This window comes from Danio aesculapii, chromosome 19 (genome assembly GCF_903798145.1).
Source record: "Danio aesculapii chromosome 19, fDanAes4.1, whole genome shotgun sequence".
NCBI classification, from domain to species: Eukaryota; Metazoa; Chordata; class Actinopteri; order Cypriniformes; family Danionidae; genus Danio; species Danio aesculapii.
Genome location: NC_079453.1, coordinates 3,783,520 through 3,806,078, shown reverse-complemented (window position 1 = coordinate 3,806,078; position 22,559 = coordinate 3,783,520). Strand labels below are relative to the sequence as shown.

Sequence of the window (22,559 nt, the reverse complement as noted above, 5' to 3'; positions counted from 1 at the left end):
AAAGAAATATATTAATGCTATTCAAATATATAAAATATGAATTGATGTTTACTTTAAACTTATTATAAATACATATGTACATTGTTAAATTATAATGATTAAAAAAACATACATATATATATATATATATATACATTAAATACATATATATATATATATATATATATATATATATATATATATATATATATATATATATATATATATATATATATATATATATATATATATATGTTTATTTTTTTGTCAAGTAATTTTGTGACTAAAAGTATCGGTTCAGGCACCATTTGGCACCGGTACCGTTTTAAAAGTATTGATTTAGCACCGGTATCGAAATAACCCCAAACGATTCCCAACCCTACTACGCGCTGAACTAAAGTGTTTTTTTTTTGTTGTTTTTTTTTATAATTAAATGCCCCGCATCGAAACAAAACTATTTAATAGTGTTTAAGTTACGGCTCCTTTACATGCCAACTACAGGCTTCATATTAGCTTATGCAGTGCTGGTGCAACCGACCCCTGTGAAGTCTGAAGTTACACATCTTAATTTAGAGAATCTAGAGCAGACCTGATCTAATAAACAAAACTTGCACATCACTGATCGTGTTTCATTAACCCTTAATAGGGCACTCATTGAAATACGCACTGAAAACCCTGGAGCATTACTGAGGGCCATTACAAAATTTTGGAACTTTTATGACCTAAAACATTACATTGCAATTAAATGTCAATGAAGTTACCATATATGGCTCTTCACTTGATAAAGTTGTTTTATTCTAATAGTATTCAATCTTAATTCTAATACTCTAATGTTTTCTAGTTGATTAAGATCAGTAGTTGACTCTGTGTGTTCCCTTTGCTGTTTGTCTGGTATTGGATGTTCACCACACCTTGTTGTGTGAATTACTCTTGTTTTGTTTAATAAAGTTTTGCTCCCGATTAGATCTGTTTTGCCTCGTCTTCTTTCTCAGCCCAATCATTTTGTATGTTTACATAAATTAAACGTTTACATGTTCTGTCACGTTGTAACTCTGCTAGTTCTCCACCAGAGGTCACTAATGTAGTGTTTTTAATGATACATTGGTTATGAAGTTTTTAATTTCTGAATTAAAAGTTTTGCCTGAATATTTGTCTGTGCCACATGGTTGGGAATAAAAACACATTATGATAATAAAGTGATATATTTTACTTTTATTTCGCAATCATTATATAAATCACCCAAAAAATTAATGAATGTCAACACCTAGATCATGAGAAGAGATTTAAGTCAGAAAGAGAAAGAGTTCCCGAGTGGCACCTGCCAAAATTATAAAAAAGTAATGCGTGAAGTGATGTGAAGTTTACCATGTGACTTCCTGTGAGCGAACCAAGTGTTGACAAAGCATATGTACATATAAACACATATGCGCATACCAGAGGCGTCGCTAGACCCAATTTACTGGGGCACGTGCCCCAGTGAAAATCTCCAGTGCCCCAGTAAATGCATTGAGATATGATTTACTTCATATGCAAGTGTAATTATTAAGAGTGGTATTTCTGAAATAAAGACGGTTATTCTCTATGTGCAACCGAACCATTGCTGGTGAAAGCAATGTAATCAAAAAGCAAACTGACGCATCTCCGCGTGTGCACAGAGAACCCGCGCGCCTCTCGCAATCGCTGCTCTTCTGCCGCTGTGAGTCCCAGTAGTAAACATGAGCGCCAAAAAAGCAGGCTACTTGTCACGCACTGCTCATGCGTTGTAAAACCGCCGTAACAGCCTTTTTTTGTTTAGCTAGTCAACAAAACTAAAGTTTAAACAATATGATGGTGATCTTATTAAGCATGCCTCCTGATAGATTTTTGTATGAAGTGAAAGGAGGGATGACGAGTCAGGGAGGTAAAGACTTAATAAACCTAATTCTCTGCCAAGTCTAAGACAACAGATAATTCAATAACACATCTTTTTTTTTGTATTTTACTGAATTGCCTATAGAATATCATTCAAATTAAATTAATATTCATGCAAAATATTTCTTAAATGATCTTAGCATCACTCCAGTAGTGTCTAAACATTGTTTTCCACTTATATTTAATATTATTTAGAATAATAATTGTATAATAACAAGAATACTTTTATTTATAATAAATATTTATTTAAAACTATATAGTATATATATATATATATATATATATATATATATATATATATATATATATATATATATATATATACATACACTATATGTGTATATATATACACTATATATACAGCTTTATGTCTAGCAACGCCCCTGACGCATACATTACGTAAAGTCAAAATTAAGTTCAGCAAAAAAGTAATAATAATCATTTATTAATGTTTTGTGTTCAAGTGGTATGTGTAAGGATTTGCAAAGTGTGGCTGTTTGTAAAGCATGCTGTGCCATTTGGTGGAAAAAACGAATCTCAATCAATTCAAGAGAAAATCATGATACATTCAGAATACAAATTTGAGAATATATTATACTCTCAGAAACATCAAAATATCATATTTTACCTATTTTTACAGCACAAACAAATCAAGAAATGCGAGAAACAGATGTACAAAAAAAAACTAGTTAAACAAAGCACTGGTGGTGATAAACAAACACAATTTAATCACACTGGTAAAACAATTGCAAATAAAATAGAGTTTGTGCATAACTGCCACTGTTTTTCTATGTATTTCTATGAATGGTAATATTAATAAGCCTTTATAAAGCATTTTTAGACTTTTGTGCTATTGAATGACGTCTTTACTTCCTGTGCTACATTAATATGACAGACATTTTCTGTGGTTTCTTTACTCTGTCACTCAGAGACTCAGAAGTACTGTACGACTGTTAATCTGTCTGTCAATGGTATGGATCTGGTTTATGAAAATTCTGATATCATACGTGCAACAATTGCTTCAAGTGGTTTTTGCTCAGGTAAGATGATTTATTAACCAATATAAAAAGATGAAACTCTTTATTTTTATTATTATTATTATTATTATTAATTTTAAATGTGATCATGTCCGATAAATCATGTGATTATTAATTTGTTATATGATATAATTTACTTTATATGCATTATTGCTTTAATTAGGAATGATTTTAAAACATCCCTTTAAACTTTTATTGTTATTGTATTTAGGTCATTGATTTTTATTATGTTTATATAAGATGTAATGTATTATTTATGTCCCTTTTTCCTTTGGTTTTTAATGTTGTAGTGCCTTCAGTCTAAGAAAGGCGCATTATAAATAAAATGTTTTAATATATCTATATTTTTACTTTACATTTACATTCTGAAATATAAATACTCATAATCCTAATAATGAAGCACAAATACCTAATCACATACGTTTAAAAAAATCATCAAATATTGAATATTAATGATAATTAGTTTTAAATACAAGCATTACATTTCTGAAATACTCAAAATTGCAAAGGTTTTCTCACGAGTGTCACATACAGTATACTTCCTCTAAGAAAATACACTCAGGTTTTCTAGTATTCCCTTCACGCTGGTTCAAGCTGTTTTAACATTATTAATTTGACTTGATCTGATAAGTACTACAGTCTTCCTCTGACTTCTAATCACAGGTCAAAATATCTTCAATAAAGACGTTCCTCGTCACCGACGGACTAAAGTTCTTGTGCTCGCTCTCATCGTGTGTCTTGTCTTTGCTCTTGGAGCTGTCAGCACCCTGGCTGTGTATCTAGCACATGCAAAACGTAATTCAGTTGACTTCTAAACTCATGTTTCATGCCTCATGCAAGCTTTACACTTTTGCCTACATTCTCTGTTGACTCTTTCCTGTATCTGATGATTTTTCTACATTCAGATTTCAATGTGTCTGTATCTGATCAAGAACACAATGTCACAGGTCAGTGAACTGTGCAAGCACAAAATAATTTTTATTTCTGCTTTTATGCACAGAATAAAACTTGTGAAACTACCATCGCTAACTATATACAGTATGTGAGTTTTTATATTGTTTTGAATGCAGATTACAAGGAACAGCTTGACCTGCTGCGCAGCCACATATTACATGTACATTATTATACATTATTATATGTATTATGTATATATATTATTATTACATTATATACAGGTTTCTGCATCTTGTTGATATACACTGTGAACATCAGCTACGCTAATTATTCTCTTTATTCTCCATTTCCACCTGGGGATACTCTTCCCGAGGCCTTCAGACTATGCAGAGTCACTGATTCGATCCAAGACCAACGACGAGATGATCCCAAGGTTTCCATATCCTGGACCAGGCCGTATACTGAGCTGCTACTGTGGTGGTCATGGAGGAGTGGAGAACATGAGAGTGATTCCTGTGATGCTCCAGAGACAAACGAGTCTTCGCTGAGGCCAGCTTCCAGCCTCCGCCACTGAGACTGCAGCTCTGCACAAGACGTTTGGCCAGCGGAGAAATTAAAATGGTCGTGTCCAACTGAGTCTGGTTTCTCTCAAGGTTTTTTTTCTTCACTTCCGCCATTTAGTGAAGTTTTTTTCCCTCTCCGCTGTCGCCACTGGCTTGCATGGTTCAGGATCTATAGAGCTGCGCATCGTTGGTTTTGCTCTTCAGTGTTTGGACTCTCAGTAGTGATTATCAAACCACACTGAACTGAGCTCAACTGAACTGAACTTAAACACTACAAACTGAACTACACTGTTCCTATTTACTATGACCTTTTATGTGAAGCTGCTTTGACGCAATCTACATTGTATAAGCGCTATACAAATAAAGGTGAATTGAATTGAATATTTTTTCTCATAAACTTTCCCTAAGCCAAAGCAGCATACTGCACTGAGATTAGATATAAGGCTGTATTTCCATAAGCTAATATGAGTGAGTGAGTTTGTAATATGTTTTTCTCAAACACACATTAATATCAGTGGATTCATTCAAATGAAAGAATGTAAATGTTCACTTATCACTTTATGAAGCAGATTAAAATACATATTTTCACTTCTGAATGGGCATATCTATATCTTTATCAACTGAACGCCTGCAGATCTATATAAAAGCGAGTCTTTCCGTAGGTTCATCCTCTTCAGGGATTGCAGTGAATTACAGCCACGCTTCTGCTTTACTTTTGGTTCGGTGTGAAGCTGAAGATGCGTCTGTTTGTTGTCCCTGTGCTGCTAGTGTTCGGTTTCCCATTGATCATGACTAAAATTGTAGATTCCTTCAGTAAATGCAGCGAGTTTTTCGTGAGATCGAAACCTCCGGTGATTCCTGACATTCTGAAGGATTCAGTTTCAAAGGACAACAACCGCTACAAACTAATCTGCCAAGACAAGGTTTATTTTGCCACTCTCTATGACACAACCAACAAGATCCCAGTTTTCTCAGCATACAAATATATTAAAACTAACGTAAAAACTGACAGAAAGAAAAACTTTGTGATTGACACTGAGGTAAAGTAAAGGATTTGATTCTCTACAAACACTAGGTTTTGTATTTATTCTTCTCTGAGTGATGTTGACTGTTTCTCTCTTTCTCCCATGCGTTCTGTAGCTTAAAGAAGATCAAGCTAAAGATAAAGACTACAAAAACCAGATAAAGATGTCTCGAGGTCATCTATTCCCGAAATCCCATGCAGCTAATCAAGAAGCTGCTGATTCTACATTCACCCTGACCAATATTGTGCCACAGCAGGAGCAATTTAACAATGGTGAGTGGAATACAAAGGAAGATGAGTTTAAAAGCAGCATGGATAGAGACTGCTTGAACAATAATGGTATAGCTGAAGCCTTTGTGGTGACCGGAGCGATACCCAGTGAAAAGACCCTGCTGAATAACAAAGTGAACATCCCCACACATATGTGGATGGCGTTTTGCTGCTTTAACAAAGATACAAAGAAATGGATGACCAAGGCGTACTGTGCCACAAATGAAGAAAAAAGCACAGCGGTGCTTCCAGGAGAAACCCTAGCTGCATTACAGATCTTTCTTAATGACAAATGGAAGAGAAATATCAAACTCTTTCCTGACGACTGTAAATAACAGGATTATGGATTCAAGAATGCTTTGTTTCAGTCCTTTAGGATCTTTCAGTCTCATTTTTTCTAACTTGAAGATCCACAACTTGCTCTGTATTTTGCTTATTAGCACTACAACAATTAGTATCTAGTTAGAGAGTGTAATCTGCCTTCTCACTAAATAAAACTTTATGCAAATCACAATCATCTCATTGTCTCACTTATTCAAAATAAAGTCTCTAAAGCAGTGTTTCCCAACCCTGTTCCTGGAGGCACACCAACAGTTCATGTTTTGGATGTCTCCTTCATCTGACCCATTAACTTCAGGTTTTGGAGTCTCTTCTGATGTTCTGATTAGGTGATTCAGGTGTGTTTGATTAGGGAGAGGATGAAAAAGTGTACTGTTGGCGTGCCTTCAGGAACAGGGTTGGGAAACTCTGCATTAGAAGAGACTCCAAAACCTGAAGTTAATGGGTTAGATGAGGGAGACGTCCAAAACATGAACTGTAGGTGTACCTCCAGGAACAGGGTTGGGAAACACTGCTCTAAAGCCTGCAGAAACACATTTACTGACTAATTTTGTTTTCAATTTAATTTCAAGAGTTCACACTTTTAGATAATGCTCGACTATGATAGCAGGTTTGGCATGTTGTCCCGGGAGAGAACCCTGAGCTCGGAGATAGATGAGCCCAAGGTTCCCGCCTGGTCAATGAGCATTAAGAGGGATACGAGATCAGGTTTTTCTCGAGTGCCCCCTTTTGCTATGTATGCGTTGAGTGCTTGTGACTGTATTACGATTCACTTATGTACATGTTTTTAGACTGTGGGAGGAAACCGGAGGACCTGGAGAAAATCCACGCAAACACAGGGAGAACATGCAAACTTCACGCAGGGAGTGCCGACTGGCTCAATTAGAACTTGAACCTGTGGCCTTCTTACTGCGAGGCAGCAGTGCTAACCACTGAGCCACCGTGTTGCCCGATTATGAAAGAGGAGGAGGGAGAAGGGAAGGATGGGGGGGTTTCCAAAAACGAAGATAAGAAATGGAGTTTAGGCAGGATATTTATAGTAGTTTTAGAATGATCTGATAGGCAAGCTAATGATTAGCAATGAGGATCAGCTGTAGTCAATCATATCACGTGCTCCTCTCGAAATTAGTTTGTGAAACTTCACTTAATTAAAAGCACTTTCAAATGTTTTATTAAAGGGAGAGCTCACCAAAAACGGCTGTCATCATTTAGTCAAACTTCACTTGTCACAAACCAGTTTGATTTTATTTTATTTTTTTATTGAACACAGAAGATGTTTTGAAAAAAAAAATGTTGGGAATATATATGTGTTTTGTGTAAAAAAAACAAGAAAAAAGAAACAGAAAAAGAGTAAAAAATGTATTCCAACATCTAAAAGTGAACTTTTATTTCAGTGGAACTTTGTAAGAGTGGATTCAGCCATTTGTGACACACATTTACTTAAAGGGCACCTAGGTTAGCCCTTTTTTCAGATTTAATATAAGTGTTTTGCGTCTCCAGAATGTTTCTGTAAAGTTTCAGCTCAAAACACCCACCAGATTTTTTATTATACCTTTTATTAAATTCCTATTTATACATTTTTTCACTGGGTGGCGGTTTTGGTGTACTGCTCCTTTAAGGCTAGTCCTCCCCGCCCACCGTTTCTACGTGCCTTAATCTCCTCCCTCGGCAGCGTCAGACAACAGACAGACTTAAAGGAAGCAGATCTCACGTAGCGTTTGTGAGAAATACTACAGTAAGAACTTTACCAATTAGTATTTATTGTGCAGTTGCATTGCAGGGTCACACAAAGTTCACGCGCGCACACACACACACCGCAGCAGACACACACAGACACACACACAGACAGACAGAGCGCCCGTTTAGTTTTGCACTCTTTTTGCACGCAAATGTGACATGATACAGGTTAATCTCCACTGCTGTATGGATATCTGTTATGTTAATGTACAAAATAAACCTGATTTAACGTCCACAAACCGGGATTGAAGCGTCTTCCTTTATAATTGTTCTGACACGCGGCTGTGCTGATGAAGTAAAGCTAAGCTAAATCGCTGTAATTCATTACACACATGCTCTGTTTTAAAACATTTTAAACTTGTGAAACTCACTCTTGATCACGTTTGATGATGATTGATGATCCTAGCGAACTGAACACACCTTTTATTCCCGGTTGCTTTGCGCTCGTCCTCTCTTGTTGATATGATTATACACGTGACTACCAGGACATGTTAATACATGCAGCTGTCAATCAATTCAGTGGGTGGGGGGACCGCACTCCTACGTAAAGTTGCAGTCCATCTGAAAACCGCTCCAATTGGTCCACCGTTTTTTATGTTGCTAAATTGAAAAAAAAGCACTGTGCGTGTTTATTTAACCCCAATATGACGGTCTATACACCATACATGCACATATGTCTGTCTATATTTTGCTATCATATTTTAACTTATTAATATAATCATATAACACTGGATTGTGAAGCAAATATTTGTATCTTTTGCTGCTCTTTGTTAATATTGTAATCAATTGTAATTTATATATGAAGCTCTGTGGACTTAGTTCAAATAGAGTCAATGTGTTCATGTTTCATTTATTTGACCTCTTTTAGAATCTAACATCCATTTATTTATGTTTTAAAAATAAAATAAATAGATAAATACAAAATCATAAATGCTGCAGAACCAGTGAATCCAGTGGCTGTTACACAGTTTGGTGGTTGTTATTTGTATGACCACCAGATGGTCACCATCCACAACAAGCCCATTTCAGTCTCCCCCCTCGCTCATCCTCTTTGGTTTCATCCACACTTCCCCCCTCATCCGTTCTGATCTCTGGATGCTAACGCTGCTACTGACGCTCTGCTACATCTAGCCTAGACACGGTTTTGCTTTGTGATTCATATCAGCGTGAAATTGAAGATGTATCTGTCCATCGTCTCTGCACTGCTGCTGTTCGGTTTTCCATTCATCAAGACTGATGTTGTAGATTCATTCAGTAAATGCAGTCAGTTTTTTCTAGAAGGAAAGCCTCCCGTGATTCCTGACATTCTGAAGGATTCAGCAGCACAGAATAGCAACCGCTACAAGCTGATCTGCCAACAATACCAGAACGCGGTCAGATTCGCAACTCTCTACGACACCACCAATAAAATCCCCACCTTCTCAGCCTACAAATACACTGGAAAAGGAAATTTCACGAAGCCACACTCTCGATTTAGGATTGAAACTGAGGTAATGTTCTTGCTTTGTCTGTATTTTTTTTAAAAAGTCAATTGGAGCTTAAATATATCTACAATCCTGTATTTACTTCTGTAAGTTACTAATTACACTATAAAAAGCTGCAACATGTGATAATGGATCTTTGTTATGCTGATTATCCTAATAGCAACAGTTAAATGAAGTGGTCCAAATGTATTCATATGTATTTTAAAATTCTGTGGGAGGTGTAGGACCGAGAAAATTTCATCCAATCAAAACGTTCGGTCCGAACATTGCGACAGGCTGTCAATATATGTAATTGAGTACCTCTGCGCACCCTGTTTGCGCAGAAAGAATCACATTATTGGCAAATTCCTGTATGCAGTTAAAACAGAGAATGGCAGACAAACAGCATACTTTATTTTCAAGTTTGGTATTGTAATTGCTAACTGTATTATAAAGTTTCCTATCCGGTAAAAGTTACATGATGCATTATAGTGATGTTTTCTAGGGCACATTCATTAGTTCAGGATGCAGGGTAAGACGTAATCTTTCATTGCTATCAGGCTAACATTAGCATTTTCCAAAATTCCGTTTGCACCTTCAATATCCACCTTTTTCTTACACCGTGTGATGCTTGGCATGAATTATGAATGTAACTTCCAATACGATATTATGTGGCCTTGATACAATATTATTTTGATTTGAAATATGTTGCAATATTCTGCAATATACTGCAATTTGTTAATTTTCCAAATTCAAATTATGAAATTATCGCACTTGGCAGTCTCCAGGCTGCAGCAATATACTTGGACCCAGCTGATCTATCAGAAATTAAACAAAACACCACAATCTAGTGGTCTGTAAAGTATTTGATTTTAATATTTAATCAAACAGTATAATACAATTTAACAAGGTGTCGATATGGGCATATGTATTGATATAACATTGGGGTGGAAAAAAATTGTGATATGGTGCTTCGATAATTTATCCCATGCTTGTTAAATAAAAAAAATATGCTAATATTTAAAAAAACTGTGTAATAAGGACTCTTCATTTTCCTAAAAGTTTATACGTCGAATATAAAAAGGAAACTTCGAATTAATGACTAACTTTTTCTGAGGCAACATTTGAGACGTTTTTCTGAACAGCTAAAAATTTAAAGAACACCGATATTTCAGCCCAATCTCACAAGGAAACAACTATTTTACGTATTGTCAGTGTAGTGTCTCATTTGTACGAAATCATACAATTTTATTCATATGAAAACGTCAAATATTTAAAACCCCTAACCCTACCCCTTATTAGGGAATGAGCAAATCATACTAAAATAAACGAATGAGATCTTACCAATTAGTACGGCTGGGCGATTATTTTATTTATTTAATTACTTATTAATTTATTTAATTTAGCCTCCAATCATAGTCAATGTAGTGCAAAGTAAGGCTCAAGAATGAGTCCATCGTCCTACTTGACCAGAGATCAGATAGAAATCAGCCACAGCCTTTAACGGAGCCTGTGAAAGCCTTTAACAAAGCCTGTCACGTAGGGAAAGTAATTGGAAAAAAATCAACCTAGAAAAATTTGATGGATTATAGGTTCTGAATGTCGATTTCTTTTCAATAAATTGCTCAGCCCAATAAAATTCATAAAATTGTACTAACGATCCATTTGTTTCTTTACTATTTGCTCTGTAGCTTAAAGATGACCAGGCTAAGAACAGTGACTACAGAAACAACATACAGATGACCCGGGGCCACTTATTTCCGAGCGGACACGCTGTTGACCTAGATACAGCCAAGTCTACATTCACCCTGACCAATGCCGTGCCACAGGAGAAGACATTTAATGAAGTCACATGGAATCAAAAGAAAAACAATTTCAAAACCCACATGGATAACAACTGTATTAACGTCAATAACAAAGTTGAGGCCTACGTGGTGACCGGAGTGATACCTGGCGACAAAAAGCTGAACGACAAAGTGAACATTCCCTCTCACATGTGGATGGCGTATTGCTGCTATAACAAAAATACCGGACTATGGGACACCAAGGCATACTGTGGCACAAATGAAGAAAAGAGCACAGCTGCGTTTAATGGCGAAAGCCTGGCTGCATTACAGAATTTTCTGAAGGAAAAATTAAAGAAAAATAACGTACAGCTATTTCAGAACAAATGTAAATAAGAAAGTTTCAGAATCTTTTGTTTTAATTTTGCAATTGTCGTTCAATTTGGGGCTGGCTGCATAAACGACTAACACCATGTCCTAACAACATGCGACACATGATATAATGTATCTTTTCATACATTAAAAGGAGGTTTTGTCCTAACCATTAACAATGGCAATTTGCAACATTTCTATTTTAGAAACCGTTTCTATTTGCGCAACGTTGCAGCAAAGCAACACCATAAACTACAATGATAACGATCCCTCAGGTACTGATTATGTGCAAACTACAGTGACTTAGCCTATGTAGGCTACTTTTAATAATGTTAAATATGTATTAATTAGATTATGGGAGTGCAGTGGCTGGTATCTAAATTAATAGCTATAGTATCTAAATGTTTCTTTCGTGTCATGTTGCTTTTGGTGCAGACAGCAAAATAGCTTGTCACTGGAATCTTGTTGCATCGCGTGTTGTTAGGACACGGTGTAAGACTAGTTATAAAACTTTAATCTTAATTTTTTTTTTTTAGATCTAAGGCTGGCCAAAACATTTTAAAGAGTTACAAGTAGGTTAATCGATCTGATTTGAACTCCAACAGCAAAAATCCACGTATTGCTATAATATTCCCGATGGCAATGTGTAAAATTTCTATTTTAGAAACCGTTTCTATTTCCGCAAAGTTGCAGCAAAGCAACACCATAAGCTAATATGATAATATGTTCCCTCAGGTACTGATTATGTGCAAACATCAGTCACTCAGCCTATGTAGGCTAGTTTTAATAATGTTAAATTAGTTAAATAAGTAATAATAGAATATAACTTTGGGAAGTGCAGAGGATGCTATTTAATGGATATAGTATTTAAATATTTCGTATCGTATCATGTTGTGTGGTGTTACTTTTGATTTAGACAGCCAAATTGCTTGTCACTGGAATCTTGTTGCAACACGTGTTAAGACATGATGTAAGACTAGTCTTAAAAAGTTAGTCTTCATTTTTTTTTAGATCTTTTTAAAGAGTTACAAGTAGGTGGATCTATCTGATTTGAACTCCAACAGCAAAAATCCATGTATTCATATAACATTGGCGATATATGTTCAACAGTCAAAAATATTGAAAATATCCCAATACTGGAGTATGATGAATGGAGTATTGATATTTCATCCTAAGCCTCTTAAATAAAAATGTGATTTTAAAAGGGCAGTGTAATGAGGAGTCATATTTTTCCTAGCAGTTCATCCATTGAATATAAAAAGGAAACTTAGAAGGAATGACTTTCAGCACATCATGAACAATCCAAAAACTCCAAACAAGCCATTTCTAATGCAAAATTATGGATTATGGATGTATGTCTGTAATAATCTTGAGGACAATAAACTGCAAACTTCAAAAGAGCTTTCACCATAGATATGCTTGTCATTTTAATACCATGTAAGAATACAGACTTTAAAATTATCTTAACAAATAAAAGCACAATGTTAAACGGATGTCTCACTTGTTAACCATAAACTCACTGCTAATTGGTCAAACTGGTTTATGTTTATGCAACTGGTCCCTGATGTTTTTTTAGCTTGAAGATGACTAGAATCCATAGCTTGCTCTGTATTTTGCCTAGTAGCACCTGCATGGGAAACTACAAAAACGTAGTGTCAGATATGATGTTAAATGTGCATGTTGAGTGTAATCTGCCTTCTCTCTAAATAAAGCTTTGTGCAAATCACAATCATCTCATTGTCTTAATATGCCAGCATCCCTCTGGCTCCAAAGAGGACAATGCAAACGACTGCAAACACACATTTACTGACTAACGTGCAGAATTTTTAGGTATTACTCAATAAAATGGCAGTTTTTTGTAAAAGACTATCGTAAACTGACTTTCATTGTTGTTTTGTACAGTTCTCTGAGAAATACTTGTAATGTTATCAATTGCTACATTAATAAACATCCTAATTAAGAAGTAACATCGTCCCATGCCTCTATATATACACATGACAAAAAATACACGTTCAAATCTATTACAGCATATTGTAAAATGACTGACAATCTATGATAATGCTTAAACAATACTGTGAGGACAGAAAAGTTGATATCTATCTAGCCCTACCCTTTATCACCATTTTTACAAAAAGAATGATATAAAATTACTGAAAACAAATGGCAGAACTAAATGAGTTGAATAACTGCATTTCAGCAATGTAAATGACAAACAGGTTATTATAACATTAAAAATAAAAACTTACATTTAAATCATTTAGCAAACAAAATTCGGCTCAAAATCTCCACTAGATGGCGTCATTTACTCGTGCACTCACGTTACTGTCAGCTTTGACCCACATGTAAGACTATTTTAAAACGGAATTGGTATTATTTTTAACCCTTTACTCCAGCTTGACTTCTAAATTACAAAACATAGCAAATAACCACATTTTTATTTTTGCCGAGGGAGTGCCATTGACAAACATTTTCTCTTGTAATATGTAACGTTACGTTAAAGTGAAACTAAAAGCCAGCCATTTCATTATAGACACATTTGATAAAGGTTTCTAAAAAGGACACGGTCATGAATAAATAGGTTTAAAAAATATGTAGGCTATGAGCAGTAAGTTAGCATTCAAAGTTAGCATTCATTCGCATTCAAAGCTAACGTAATATTAGCCGTTATGCTGTGTGTGAACATTTAAAACGCTGGCTTGTGTTGTAAAAAAAACTTAACGTTACGAATAGTACAAATGAGCCTTTAGCACAGACATAATCTTACCTTTGTTGTTAGAAATGGTTTCTGGAAACGGCCCTCAAAACATCCGGTGAAAGGAGAGGAGTTGCCTTTTTGCCGCAAAGAACGTCGTGTAACTTGCGTTAGAGATTGTTTTTGAAGATTACCTTAAGTTAGCACGTTTTTATACACGGTAAAATAAACAAATAACTAAATACACAAATAAATACATTTTAAAAAACGTGAAAATGACCAAATTTTCCCTGACGCCTGGAACTTCCAAAGAAATCTTCCATCTTCCAAACAATCGACCGTTGCTTTCTGCGTAGAATCGGTGGGCGGAGCTTCGGCTGTCACACGCTCAAAATAATTGCAGCAAAATAAGATAGATATATTCCAAATAAACATAGTAATTCATAAATAACATGACAGATCATTAATTTGACATTACATTTGTGTCTATCTTAGTGGGATTACACATACAAAAAAAAAAAAAAAAAAAAAAAATCAGCCTCATAAGCACAAGTGTGTGTGTGTGTGTGTGTGTGTTAAAGCAGGGTTTGAAGTAAACTCTGCAGGGCTGTGCTTGATGGAACTTTTTATGTCTAGTCACCAAGACAATTTCTATTGGAATGGTTTCAAAATATGATAGAAATTCTGTGAGTGATCATTTTTTTGAAAGTGGCAGCTTAAAAAATACTTTTTTTATTACCACAGCACACACCATATTAAAAACAGTAACAAAAGCAGCAAAAACAGTAGCAGTAGCAAAAACAGTATGCGAGCAGAGTAGTATGTTCGAATTCATAGTATTTAAAAACAGTATGCGAAGTTCCCGGATGTCCTACTACTTCTGGGCGAGATTCTGAAGTGCACATCAAATGGATGCTATGGTCTCCCATGATTAGGGTTGTCACAATACTGGAATTCGGTACCAATCAATTTCCAACAAACATTTGAGCGTGTTCTTCAACAGCGCTGATTTAGCATTGTGTCAAACTCATCAAACTCACTGTTTACTTAGTGTTACCACAGATACAGGGACACTGTCGATCAGCCGGTTTGGCTATAAACTGACATAATGTTTATCTACTGATGAATCACGGCTTTAAAACGCTCCAGAGACCCTGTAAACAGTGGTGAGTTCGGTGAACCGATGACCTTTACGGCCAATCACAGCCATTTCTGTTGAGCATGTGTGAATGCAATGGCAAATCAGCACTGTTTATGCATAAAATGTTAGCAGGAAATGGATGTTTTTAAAATTTAAGTATCGATTACTACTGAATTCCCTTATCGTGACAACACTTACAATGATGCAATGCGAGAAAATTAATGAATGGGACAAACTGATGCGGGTAGGTCACATGATCATGAGAAATGGTGGAAATCCATTCATACTACTCACTTTCATACTATATAAAACGTACTTCTCTAACAGTCGTGTCGTAAACTCAAACTGAATTCTGGTATCTACTCGAGTAGTAGGGGAACCTGTTTGACAGACCAGGGTTTCTGCAGATATCATAATGTCAAATTTAAGACCATTAAGTATTAAATTTAAGACCTATATCAGAATATCAAAAAACACTCATACACATAAAAGAGAAAATGCTAAATCACAAAATTAGTGGTAAAATAAATGTCTTCAAATGGAACAGTACTAAAGACAGGTTAGATGCACCATTGAACTACAGAAAACAAACAAACAAACATCTTAGGGCTGATTTATACTTTCGCCTGGTGCAGCATCGCACACCTCACGAAACGGACGAGGCTTTTATACTTGATGCGATCGCCATTGAGATATTCTTTTAAATGACAGGGGGCAATCAAAAGAAACAGACAGTAAAATCAGACGGATAAACAGAGAATAGAAAGTTTCAGGAAATACGTCATATCATTAATATCATTGAAGATTTCTAAACGAATTGTTAAAAATGTTTAAGTGTTTCATATTCAACTCAAATCAAACACGGCGCAGCGCGAACTGTTCACCCGAGTCTCAAAAAAATTCATGAGCTCCACCAGCTGAAATCATGTCGCGCGCACTCAAAGCGAACCTCCGCAAACACAGCGATGACGTCACATTCGCCGTGCGCACAGAGTTCAATAACAGAAAGCTGATTGGCTGTTGCATGTTGGTCTCATTTGTAGTTGTAATTAATTACATTTGGAGTAGTGAAATAAAGAACTACAAGACCATGAAAACCTAGCAACACCAACCAAAAAGATTTTAAATGAGCATTAGATATAGCGTTACATGGATATCTGAAAAATAAGACCTGTGCAAAAATATTTAAGACCTAGAACAGCGAATTTAACACTTTTTAAAGCCTAAAATTTAGATTTTCTTAAATTTTAGACTTTTTAAGACCCTGCGGAAACCCTGACAGACATTTTCAAGCTTGCTTAAAAAAAGTTTGTATTATTCAAATAGAAACGGAAGCAAAGTAGGGACATATAAAATAAATTTTATTATCCATTTTTCAGAATTTCTACACTGTATTGGCTTCTATATAGACACCATCATCATCAGGAAAGACTGCCGGACACTGACGCAACATAACAACTGTCTGCTGTGTGTCCGAGCTTCAATATATAATTATTGTATGGAAAAAAAAAAGAAATGAAAAGAGAAAAAAAAGAAAAAAGAAAGCTAAGTGAGTCTCTGTGTCTGGTTAGTGTACTGTGGGCCAGGGCAGAGAGACAGAGGTTCAGGGCTGCGCTCCGGCGGCGGCAGGAACCTGTGTGGCGAGAGCACTGGGAGACGAGATGACTGGAGAACCTGCCATGTTGGCCATCGGCTGATTCGACGACAGAGACGTGACGCCTCCTGCTGGACACAAACACACACGTTCAGAGGAAAGCACACATTATATGTGTCAATTCATAGGGTTTCTGCAGGTTTTACAAAATTTAAGACTTTTAAAGACCTTTTTGAGACCATTATGAATGAAATTTCAGACTTATACAGGGCTACGGGTTTTTTCTAACGGCCCCGTTGTTTTATTGCTTGTCGTTTTTACTAGATTTTAACTTGCTTGTCCTCAGGCGAGTGAACTTTTTAACAAATGTTATTATAAAGAAGATAACTGAAGCATATTGATAAATAGAATTAATAAATAAAACCTCTAATACAAGTCGTCTTAGGATGGACTCAGTGATTGTATGGGTTTTGGCCTGATTGTGTAGCTTTACATGGACAAACGATGTGTAAGACCTCTTTAAAATGATAAAAAAGATCTACAACACAATATTTCAGAGAAGTTCAGACTTTTTAAGACCTAAAATGTTAAATTTAAGACCGCGCAAACACCCTGATTCAGTTCATCTTCATCAATATTCATCTCTGTAGCACTTTTACAATGTAGACTGTGTCAAAGCAGATTAACACGGACAATAGAAACAGCTTCAGTCCAGTAAAGAAAACTGTGGGTTTTATTCACGAGTCACATTTAACCTCAAGGTTATCAAGTTAATATGTGTATGTTTTGTAATTAAAGTTTTTGTGTTGGTTTCCTGTATGAAATGCGGTTTCAAGAGTTCACATTTAGCTGATGATTGATAATAAAGCATGTTTGGCATGCTGTCTCAGGAGAGAGCCCTGAGCTCAGAAGATCTTTGAGCCCAGGGCTCCCTCCCATTTGAAGGGCGAGAGGGGAATTTGAGCTCAGGTAGGTCTTGGGAACTCCCCTGTTTGTTAATGAGTTAGGAATTGCTATGAGATGTAGCCGACTAAGAGTTTGTCTATGATGCCACTTTGGATTAGTCAATTTAATGTTGATGTATGTCTTGACGTGGGAGGAACACGGGGAAAACCTGCAGACTCGGCACAGAAACGGTAAGGACTCAAGCCAGTGGCATTCTATGAGACAGCAGTGCTAACCACTGGGCCGCCGTGCCAGCCTATCTGGAAAAGGGGGAGGAGTAGGGGTGGAAGGGGGTATTCTTCAAGACGAAGATGACTGAAGTGAAAAACTCTGGTTATTTAGAGTGTGCTAGGATTCGTCTGATGTGTAGATGATGCAGGACCAGCCGTGATCAATCATAAGCACGTGATCCTCTCTAAATTAGTTTATAAATAAACCGCAATTAAAAAATAAAAACCAATCGGAGCAAACAACCAACCGTTCAAAGTATTGGGATTTTGTAAAGAAAACTACAAATTTCGTCACAAAGATGCAAAGATTATATTACTTTTAATGTTTATTTATAATATCAAATTTTAAATATTACATATATTTATGCACTTATAAAGAAGGAAAATTCCAAATTTTCAGATCATCATATTAGAATGATTTATGGAGCTTTAAATAAAAAAAATAAATTACAATTTGCACTATATTCAAAAGAGACGGACACATGTTTTATTTGCATTGATATCATCTGCTTTTATAATATTTGAAGAGAGCGAGCAGAAGAGATACTGGTTAAAACCTCAAATAAATAACAGTTTCATCTTCTAAAAGGATTTAAAACATCATTTAAATAGCATTTTAGCATTTCAGTTATGAGAACTGCAGAGCTTGATCCCTCATTTTCATTCACGTCTCCATTAAAAACATGTACTTTGTTTTCGGGGTGAAATATGTTCCAGAAATTCTCTGGACGGAATTAGTGGGACTGACCTGTGATCATACTGGACGTGCTGACCGGAGTGGAGCCAGTGGACAGTCCTGAAGTGGAGCCCATCCTCGCCTGGTCCTTCACTATGGGATCTGCAATGACACGAGAACACATCGATAAAATTAAATCATACACACTGAGGCATTAAAATACAATCTTAATTCACAAAATCAATAAAATAGATTTAATCAGTTTTAATTGATGAGAGACACTTTTCAAACATTATAATTTAAATTAAACCTGTAAAATGGAAAGAGTTTCCATTAAAATGTAGTAAATGTGGGGGGAAATCCAGAAGAGGTTTAGTTAAAGGGATAGTTCATCCAAAATTTCAATTCTGTCATCATTTACTTGTTCTAAACCTGTTTGAGTGTCATTCATCTGATAAACACAAAAGAAGATATTTTGAAGTATGCTGAAAACCTGAAACCATTCACTATTTTATTTGTTTTTCTCACAACGGAAGTCAATGGTTACAGGTTTTCAGCATTCTCCAAAATATCTGTTGTATTCAACAGATGAAAAAAACAGCTTGAAACTGCTTGACGGTGAGTGAAAAGTAAGTACATTTAAATTTGGGGGTGAACTATCCCTTTAAAGAGACATAAAAACTTAAGTAATATGGATTTTAGTTTTATAAATAACTGTAAAACATTTGATTTTGATTAAACTTATAAGACTACATTTAACTGCTACAAAAAATGGGATTAGCAAAATAGTCGAACACAAAATAAGGATTTTTCTTAAATTAAGACCCTAAAAACCTCTTATTGATCTAGAAAACCTTTTGCAGGTGTTTCAATATTTCAAGCATGTTTTACAAAAGGCAAAAGATGATGTTGATCTGTAGAGTAAGTCAGAGAGATCAGAAACTAACAGAAGTAGGGGTGCTCCATGGCCTCGCGGGCGGTCAGTCGGGCCTGGTGGTCGTAGCGCAGGAGTTTATCCAGGAAGTCCAGAGCTTCAGTGCTCACCAGATGCTGGTTCTCACTGTGCACAAACCGCTCCCACCGCTTCCGGGAATGTCTGGAGGGAAAAGAAATAGAGAGATCCAAGCAATTCCAGCATTATGGATTTGACATTTGCAGTGAAATCTCAAAACATTAATTCACAGAGAAAGTTAGCATTATATTGAAACATCTGTTCATATTTTCCAAAACAACTAACCACAGAGTTACGGGGGCAGAAAAATATCGACCTCTTAAATTTTTTTGTATTTTAAATGAGGAGAATAAACATGTGTTATGGATGTGACAAAAAAGTCTGCAAGTTTAGTCTACAACAGGGGTCACCAAACTTGTTCCTGGAGGGCCGGTGTCCTGCAGATTTTAGCTCCAACCCTAATCAAACACATCTGAACAAGCCAATCAACGTCTTACTAGGTATACTCGAAACTCCCAGGCAGGTGTGTTGGGGCAAGTTGGAGCTAAACCCTGGAGGGACACCGGCCCTCCAGGACCGAGATTGGTGACCCCTGGTCTACAACATACATTGTAGAAATTCTGTGAATTAAACTGCACAACCCAAAAGAAATAATGCTACTCAAAAGGACAAGAGTTGCTCACTACAGAACAAAGATGATTGATTTTATATTATTTAACATTTTTTGCATTTATGAGGAAAACGCTCTGTTATGGATGTGACAGATGTGAAATTGGCACTTGTGTGATTTTGGTAAATCATATATAATTGTTTGAAAACATTAATGGAGACATTTTCAAGTATTTTTAAAGCACTGTAAAATACTTGCTTGCACAAAAAAACAACAACACAGAAACGGTTTCGCTATTTTGGCAAAAACTGATTTTTTTTTTCATGGCAAGGTTGACATTTGCATGGAATTGCTCATCCTTAAAGCGCAGTTCAGCATGAATACACACAAGGACACACTACAAGAAAATAATCATTAAAAAGATAATTAATAATCTTTCTAAGTGGTGAACCTTTAGAAACAAGCAGTTTTTTTTCTTTCTTTCCTGTATTTTTTTATTTAATACATTAGGCTTTTATAATTCGTACATTTGTAGATATACAGTAGATTTATATAGTATAGTAGATTTTAGATTAAAATACAGGAAAAAGTGGCAAAACTTTAATATAACTTAATTTAAAAAATTTTATTTGAAGTTGCTGATATTTATTATTATTGACTTGCTACAAAAGTATGAACTATCAATAAGACAAAGGAAAAAATGCAGTAAATATTGTGCAAAAAAAGGTTTCAAAATATGATACAGGAAAGAAATATGATCAGCAAAGAAGAAAGAACAGGATGTGTTTGAGAAGTTAAAACATGAAAATAAATAAATAAATAAATAAATAAATAAATAAATAAATATATACATATATATATATATATATATATGTATATATATATATATATATATATATATATATATATATATATATATATATATATATATATATATATAAAAACAGGGGTCACTGTGTTTGACTTTGACGTAATATTTCATATTATGATTCCATGCATCTGAAACGGAGTGCTTTTTAAATGGCCAGTTCACCCAAAAAATTAATATACTAACCCTCAAGTGGTTATAAATCTTTATGAGTGTCTTTCCTCTGTTGAACAAAAAAAAATTAAATTTAAGGAAGCTGAAAACCTGTAACCATCGGCTTCCATTGTAGGAAAATAAATACAATGGAAGTCAATGGTTACAGGCTTCTCGCATTCTTCAAAATATCTTCTTGTGTATTCAACAGAAGAAAAAACTCAAAGGTTTGAAACCAATAACATAACAGAATTTTCATTTTTGGATAAACCATCCCTTTAAGTTGCTCATGTTTAGAAATATCAATGGCATTTTGATTAAATCTGAATGGACATCCAGTTCTAATAAACACAATCCCACATATCTCTGCACCTTCCCAAGATGTCGTTGAAGCGCGGGTCCAGCTCAATGTTGTATTTGTCGATGTAGTCGTACAGGTCCTCTGTGCCCAGGACTTTGGCAATCCGTACAAGCTGGAGTTGAACAGAAAGAAGAGGTCAGAAACAGCAGAGGGCAGCAGAAGCACATCTGCACACCACCACATGTGTTTCTGCAGATTCGATGTACACTGGATACTCAAAAACACAGCAGCAGTTTTCCATTGGCTTCTGGGTTATCAGAGAAAACACACTCTGTAGCCAACAGACATTTATGACCCTAATGCATTTTGTTCAATATGATAATGAAGAAAAATGACAAATGAACAAAGTTTGAGGCTAAATAAGGTCAGAAGCAAACTAAAAAGTTCACCAGTCACGAGTTAAACATCACGACTGACAACATTTCTACTGAAAGTGTGAAATTGTTTGAGTGTCTGATTATACACACACTGACACTGCACAATGACAAGGCTAGATAGTACATTAGATACTCTTCTGTTTGCTGTAATGATGTTAAATGAGTTCTAGTATTATATTAAAGTCAAATATACATATATTTGTAACTGATATGTTATGCATTTTTGTATTGTCTGAAATGCTTCTTTTAAATATTTTATTATATTTTTATTATATTATTTGTTATATTACATTAGACTATTTATTTTTATGCATTTTATTCAAATCACTGATGTATTTTACATAAGCTAATTTCAGCTTAACTAGGTTAATTAGGTTAACTAGGGTAATTAGGCAAGCTATTGTATAACGATAGTTTCTTCTGTAGACTATTGAAAATGGTTAAATGGTTCATAAAAAAAATTCAAAACTGCTTTTCTTCTAGTCGAAATAAAATAAATAAAACTTTCTCCACAAGAAAAAATATCATCAGACATACTGTGAAAATTTCGTTGCTAAACAATTTGGGAAATTAAAAAAAATTCAATG

The 22,559-nt window shown here is 35.3% G+C and overlaps 3 protein-coding genes across 4 annotated transcripts in view; 2 read left to right on the top strand and 1 right to left on the bottom strand.

Annotated features, from left to right (window-relative positions):
• The first annotated feature begins 5,121 nt into the window (after nucleotides 1–5,121).
• On the top strand, nucleotides 5,122–6,013 carry zgc:158445 (uncharacterized protein LOC798069 homolog). Its single transcript, XM_056479351.1, has 2 exons — nucleotides 5,122–5,424; nucleotides 5,525–6,013. Exons 1-2 carry the CDS (start codon nucleotides 5,122–5,124, stop codon nucleotides 6,011–6,013), a joined length of 792 nt encoding a protein of 263 aa, XP_056335326.1.
• Nucleotides 6,014–8,829: 2,816 nt separating this feature from the next.
• si:ch211-133n4.4 (uncharacterized protein LOC559260 homolog) lies at nucleotides 8,830–13,102 on the top strand. Its single transcript, XM_056480335.1, has 2 exons — nucleotides 8,830–9,244; nucleotides 10,909–13,102. Exons 1-2 carry the CDS (start codon nucleotides 8,933–8,935, stop codon nucleotides 11,395–11,397), a joined length of 801 nt encoding a protein of 266 aa, XP_056336310.1. The 5' UTR covers nucleotides 8,830–8,932; the 3' UTR covers nucleotides 11,398–13,102.
• Nucleotides 13,103–16,546: 3,444 nt separating this feature from the next.
• zgc:86598 (STKc_CK2_alpha domain-containing protein) overlaps nucleotides 16,547–22,559 on the bottom strand; it is a 29,941-nt gene continuing 23,928 nt past the window's right edge. Inside the window, exons 11-14 of one of the 2 annotated variants that reach the window (XM_056480199.1) lie at nucleotides 21,607–21,707; nucleotides 19,599–19,747; nucleotides 18,724–18,813; nucleotides 16,547–16,931 (exon numbers count right to left, since the gene is read on the bottom strand). In XM_056480199.1, the coding sequence (XP_056336174.1) occupies nucleotides 16,810–16,931; nucleotides 18,724–18,813; nucleotides 19,599–19,747; nucleotides 21,607–21,707 (462 nt within the window). In that variant the 3' untranslated portion in view covers nucleotides 16,547–16,809. The remainder of the gene's footprint in view (nucleotides 16,932–18,723; nucleotides 18,814–19,598; nucleotides 19,748–21,606; nucleotides 21,708–22,559) is intronic. The other variant, XM_056480200.1, reaches the window with a different exon arrangement.

What these genes read in the sequence shown, in the direction of transcription:
- zgc:158445 (XM_056479351.1), top strand. Translation starts at nt 5,122, where the DNA reads ATGCGTCTGTTTGTTGTCCCTGTGCTGCTAGTGTTCGGTTTCCCATTG. An exon ending in ACTTTGTGATTGACACTGAG is followed by an intron (nt 5,425 to 5,524) that starts GTAAAGTAAAGG and finishes TGCGTTCTGTAG; the next exon opens with CTTAAAGAAGATCAAGCTAA.
- si:ch211-133n4.4 (XM_056480335.1), top strand. Translation starts at nt 8,933, where the DNA reads ATGTATCTGTCCATCGTCTCTGCACTGCTGCTGTTCGGTTTTCCATTC. An exon ending in GATTTAGGATTGAAACTGAG is followed by an intron (nt 9,245 to 10,908) that starts GTAATGTTCTTG and finishes TTTGCTCTGTAG; the next exon opens with CTTAAAGATGACCAGGCTAA.